The 7,227-nt window shown below is 41.3% G+C and overlaps 1 protein-coding gene across 1 annotated transcript in view; it reads left to right on the forward strand.

Moving 5' to 3' along the window:
* The window catches only part of LOC138324293 (mucin-17-like), a 41,075-nt gene extending 34,235 nt beyond the window's left edge, over positions 1-6,840 (forward strand). The window contains 5 exon segments of the mRNA XM_069269374.1: positions 4-1,277; positions 1,716-1,973; positions 2,222-2,449; positions 2,622-6,042; positions 6,824-6,840. Coding sequence (XP_069125475.1) covers positions 4-1,277; positions 1,716-1,973; positions 2,222-2,449; positions 2,622-6,042; positions 6,824-6,840 — 5,198 coding nt within the window.
* Positions 6,841-7,227: the final 387 nt, after the last annotated feature.

Consider the following 7,227-nt stretch of genomic DNA (forward strand, 5'->3'; position numbering starts at 1 on the left):
CAGACCAACGACAAACACTTTCCGAACTACTACTACAGAACAACTACGACAACCACAACTGTTCCGGAAACTACTACTACCACAGAACCAACTACGACAACCACAACTGTTCCAGAAACTACTACTACCACAGAACCAACTACGACAACCACAACTGTTCCAGAAACTACTACTACCACAGAACCAACTACGACAACCACAACTGTTCCAGAAACTACTACTACCACAGAACCAACAACGACAACCACCACTGTTCCAGAAACTACTACTACTACAGAACCAACTACGACAACCACAACTGTTTCCGGAAACTACTACTACCACAGAACCAACTACGACAACCACCACTGTTCCGGAAACTACTACTACTACAGAACCAACTACGACAACCAACTATTCCGGAAACTACTACTACTACAGAACCAACTACGACAACCACCACTGTTCCGAAACTACTACTACCACAGAACCAACTACGACAACCACCACTGTTCCGGAAACTACTACTACCACAGAACCAACTACGAAACCACCACTGTTCCGAAACTACTACTACTACAGAACCAACTACGACAACCACACTATTCCAGAAACTACTACTACCACAGAAACAACTACGACAACCACCACTGTTCCAGAAACTACTACTACCACAGAACCAACTACGACAACCACCACTGTTCCAGAAACTACTACTACTACAGAACCAACTACGACAACCACAACTGTTCCAGAGAACTACTATACACAGAACCAACTACGACAACACAACTTTCCGAACTACTACTACCACAGAACCAACTACGACAACCACAACTGTTCCAGAAACTACTACTACCACAGAACCAACTACGACAACCACAACTGTTCCGGAAACTACTACTACTACAGAACCAACTCGACAACCACAACTGTTTCAGAACTACTACTACCACAGAACCAACTACGACAACCACAACTGTTCCAGAAACTACTACTACTACAGAACCAACTACGACAACAACTGTTCCGAAACATACTACACACAGAACCAACTACACAACAACTTCCCAACACAACTGAACTACTACTACTACCACAGAACCAAACAACTACCACCACAGAAACTACTACAACCACCGGAAACTACTATTACTACAAAACGACTACACACAACAACCACAGAACTGTTCCGAAACTACTATAACACAGAACCAACTACCACCTCAGAACCGGCAACTACAACTACAACTGTTCCGAAAACTACTACTACCACAGAAACATCTACGACAACAACTGTTCCATTCTGATACTTCCTCCAGAACCAACTACAACTACTACCACAGAACAACTACTACAACACAAACTATTCCGGAAACTACTACTACCACAGAACCAACTAGACAACCACAACTGTTCCGGAAACTACTACTACCACAGAAACAGCTACGACAACCACAACTATTCCGGAAACTACTACTACACACACAACCACCATTTCTACGAACAACACACACAACTGTTCCGGAAAACTACTACTAATACAGAAACCACTGACACAACCACAACTGCTCCGGAAAACTACTAAAAAGAAGTAACTACGACAACCACCACTGTTCCGGAAACTACTACTAATACAGAACCAACTATGACAACCACCACTGTTCCGGAAACTACTACTACAACAGAACCAATAACGACAACCACAACTATTCCGAAAACCACTACTACCATAGAACCAACTACGACAACCACAACTGTTCCGGAAACTACTACTCTACAGAACCAACTACGACAACCACAACTGTTTCGGAAAAACTACTACTACCAAAGAAACAACTACGACAACCACAACTATTCCGGAAACTACTACTACCACAGAACCAACTACGACAACCACAACTGTTCCGGAAACTACTACTACCACAGAACCAACTACGACAACCACCACTTTCCTGAAACACTACTACCAAGAACAACTAGACAACCCAACTGTTTCGAAAACTACTACTACCAACTATACACAAACAAACTACGACAACACACAACTATTCCGGAAACTACTACTACCACAGAACCAACTACACAACCACAACTGTTCCGAAACTACTACTACCACAAAACCAACTACGACAAACCACTTTCCGAAACTACTACTACACAGACAACAACGACAACCCACTGTTCAGAAACTACTACTACCACAACAAACTAAACTACGAACACAACACCACTGTTCCAGGAAAGACTACTACCACAGAACCAACAACTACTACCACAGCACCAACTACTACTACCACAAAACCAACTACGACAACCACAAACTATTCCGGAAACTACTACTACTACAGATCCAACAACGACAACCATCACTGATCCGGAAACTACTACTACCACAGAACTAACTACGACAACCACAACTGTTCCAGAAACTACTACTACCACAGAACCAATTACAACAACCACCACTGTTCCGGAAACTACTACTACCAAAGAACCAACTACTACTACCATCAAACTAACTTCGACAACCACAACTATTCCGGAAACTACTACTACTACAGATCCAACAACTACAACCATCACTGATCCGGAAACTACTACTACCACAGAACTAACTACGACAACCACAACTGTTCCAGAAACTATTACTACTCCACGAAACTACTACTACCACAGAACCAATTACAACAACAACCACTGTTCCGGAAACTACTATTATCAAAGAACCAACTACTACTACCATCAAACTAACTTCGACAACCACAACTTTTCCGGAAACTACTACTACCTCAGAACCAACAACTATAACCACAATTGTTCCAGAAACTACTACTACCACAGAACCAACTACGACATCCACAACTATTCCAGAAACTATTCCTACTACGAAACTAACTACGACAACCACAACTATTCCGGAAACTACTACTACCACAGAACCAATTACAACAACCACCACTGTTCCGGAAACTACTACTACCAAAGAACCAACTACTACTACCATCAAACCAACTTCGACGACCACAACTTTTCCGGAAACTACTAATACCACAGAACCAACAACTATAACCACAGTTGTTCCAGAAACTACTACTACCAAGGAACCAACTACGACAACCACAACTATTCCAGAAACTATTACTACTACGAAACCAACTACGACAACCACCACTGTTCCGGAAACTACTACTACCACAGAACCAACTACTACTACCATCAAACCAACTACGACAACCACAACTATTCCGGACACTACTACTACCACAGAACCAACAACTATAACCACAACTGTTTCAGAAACTATTACTACTACGGAACCAACTACGACAACCACAACTATTCCGGAAACTACTACTACTACAACTGTTCCAGAAACAACTACTACCACAGAACCAACTACGACAATCACAACTGTTCCAGAAGCTACTACTACCACAGAATCAACTACGACAACCACAACTGTTCCAGAAACTACTACTACCATTGAACCAACTACTACTACCACAACTGTTCCAGAAACTACTACTACCACAGAACCAACTACGACAACCACAAATGTTCCAGAAACAACTACTACCACAGAACCAACTACGACAACCACCACTACCACCACAGCCGACAATGTTCCGGAAATAACTTCCGTTACAGAACAAAGTATCACAATCACAACTATTCCGGAAACTACTACCACCACAGATTCAACTATCACAAGCACAACTATTCCGGAAACTACTACTACAACAGAACCAACTACGACAAAAACCACTGTTCCTGAAACTACTTCTACCACTGAACCAACTACTACATTCACAACTGTTTTGGAAACTACTACTTACACAATACCAACTATTACAACCACCACTGTTCCAGAAACTACTACTACCACACAACCATCTATTACAATCACAACTGTTCCGGAAACTACGACTACCACAGAACCAACTACAACAACCACAACTGTTCCGGAAACTACTTCTACCACTGAATCAACTATGACAACTACAACTGTTCCGGAAACTACTTCTACCACTGAACCAACTACGACAACCACAACTGTTCCGGAAACTACTTCTACCACTGATCCAACTACGACAACCACCACTGTTCCGGAAACTACTTCTACCACTGAACCAACTATGACAACCACAACTGTTCCGGAAACTACTTCTACCACTGAACCAACTACGACAACCACAACTGTTCCGGAAACTACTACTACCACTAAACCAACTACGACAACCACAACTGTTCCGGAAACTACTACTACCACTGAACCAGTTACAACTACCATAATTTCCAACATATCACCAACAACTCTTCCTGAAATAACAACCATCACAGAACCAACTACGACAACAACAACTATTCCGGAAACTACTACTTCTACAGAACGAACTACGACAACCACAACTGCCCCAGAAACCACTTCTACCATAGAACCAGCTACGATAACAACTGTTGCGGAAACCACTTCTTCCACAGAACCAGCTACGACAACAACAACTGTTCCGGAAACAACTTCAACATCGAAACCAACTATTACAACAACATCTGTGCCGGAAACTACTACTACAGCAGAACCAACTACGACTACCACAACTGTACCAAAAACAATTACCACCACAGAATCAACTAGTACTACAATACCACCTATAACGACATCAAACATTCCTTATACACCACCGTCAACAACGGTCACATCCTTCCCGGGAACAATAACTACCACAGAATCATCAATAACGACCACATCCGTACCGGAAACAACAACTACAATAGAGCCGTTAACAACGACCACATCCGTCCCGGAAACAACATTAACTACAACAGAAACATCAACAGCGACCACGCCCGTTCCAGAAACAACAACTACCACAAAGCCGTCAACAACGATCAAATCCGTCCCGGAAACAACAACTACCACAGAACCGTCAACAACGACCACATCCGTCCTGGAAACTACAACTGCTACAGAGCCGTCAACAACGACTATGCCTATCCCGGAAACAACAACTACCACAAAGCCGTCAACAACGACCACATCCGTCCCGGAAACAACTACTACTACAGAGCCGTCAACAACGACCACATTCGACCTGGATACAACAACTACTACAGAGCCGTCAACAATGACCACGCCTGTCCTGGAAACAACAACTACTACAGAGCCATCAACAGAGCCATCAACATCGACCACGCCCGTATCGGAAACAACAATTACTACAGAAACGTCAACAACGACCACATCCGTCCCGGAAACAACAACTACCACAGAGCCGTCAACAACGACCACATCCGTCCCGGAAACAACAACAACTACCACAGGCCCGTCAACAACGACCACATCTGTACCGGAAACAACAACTACTATAGAGCCGATGACAACGACCACATCCGTCCTAGAAACAACAACAACTACAGAACCGTCAACAACTACCACGCCCGTCCCGGAAACAATAACTACTACAGAGCCGTCAACAAAGATCATATCCGTCCCAGAAACAACAACTACTATAGAGTTGCCAACAACGACCACATCCGTCCCGGAAACAACAACAACTACAGAACCGTCAACAACGACCACATCCGTTCCAGAAACAACAGCAACTACAGAACCGTCAACAACGACCACATCCGTTCCAGAAACAACAACAACTACAGAACTGTCAACAACGACCACGTCCGTCCCGAAAACAACAACAACTACAGAACTGTCAACAACGACCACGTCTGTCCCGAAAACAACAACAATTACAGAACTGTCAACAACGACCACGTCTGTCCCGAAAACAACAACAACTACTACGAAACCGTCAACAACGACCACATTCGTCCTGGAAACAACTACTACCATGATACCAGTGTCATCTGAAATTACCTCATCTGTTCCGGAAAAAACTACCATAACACAACAATCTACAACTACAACTACAACTGCTCCAACAACTTCTACCGCAGAAGTTCCAACAACGAGCGTTCTTGAAACATTTACCACTCCTAAGTCTGAGACATCACCATCGACCACAGTGTCAACTGTTCCGCCTTCTACCACTGCAACTGATGGTAAGTTCTCTTCTAATGATCTAATTAACCCAACGTTTGTTCATGTTTGTTCAAATCACCATGTTTTCTTTTTTTCATGTTTTTATGTTTATTCAGTTTGATTTATTTTTTCGTGTCATTGAAATATACGTTAAAATCCCTAGTATTAGTCAGTCAAATATTTATACACGTATTTATATTACGTAAGCAAAAATATACCCATGTATATTTACCAATTGATAGCTGTTCAACCAAGAAGAATCATTCAAACAACATGAATTACTGTTTTTATGTTCTGAAAACATTCGCTCTGTCTACTGTACCGGAACCCAGAAGAAGTAAATCGTCTTGTCCTGATATATCGCCATATCGGTATTGTCCACGTCTAGTGATGACAAGGAAGGATAGGAATTCATTTGCACAGAAAAAACTTAATCGTCGTAATATAGTCATACAAAAGAGAAGTGTTGTTATCGGTTTACCTGTTTTTAAAGCAAAGGTAAAACAAAACGTGTGGAAATCAATATTCTTTCTCTCAAACAAATGATCTTTAATCGTCTTGATTCTCTTTACATAATGTTTCACACATCTATAAGAACTTCCACAAATGGTATGATGCCAATTAAATACTACCATCCAATTGAACTGGAAAACATGAGGGTCACAACAACAGCTACGTTGATGGAACCAAAACGTTAAATTAATGCTGATAAACTAGGTTCATCAACAACAACAATTTCACAACAATCGCAGCATCATTATACAGAATCTATCTACAAACCTGAAACTTGTATAATTGTAGCTAAGTCAGGTTTTTAATGATTCGATTATATGCATCATGATTAGTTTCATTTATTTATTTTGATATTTCTTTCCTGGTTCTTCGCGTTTTATCAGTAGATGTTAATTTTTGGATTTACTACAATGGTACAACTATTCTACACTTATATATGGTACTGAACAGACATGTACTTCCGGTAAGGATAAGCTATAATTCTATTGTCGGAAAATTCTGCACATCTATAACACTCATGTATGACTTCACTGAAACATGGTGATGATTTTGTTACCTATAGAATTAAAATTAAAGACACTCAAATCACATCACTTGTATTTTTTCTTTCACTAACCTATCTTCAGTATAACTCACTGACGATAATAATTAGAGTATATGTTAGGAAACATTGAAATATGACATCAACTTTA

Source organism: Argopecten irradians, chromosome 5 (genome assembly GCF_041381155.1).
Source record: "Argopecten irradians isolate NY chromosome 5, Ai_NY, whole genome shotgun sequence".
Classification (NCBI taxonomy): domain Eukaryota; kingdom Metazoa; phylum Mollusca; class Bivalvia; order Pectinida; family Pectinidae; genus Argopecten; species Argopecten irradians.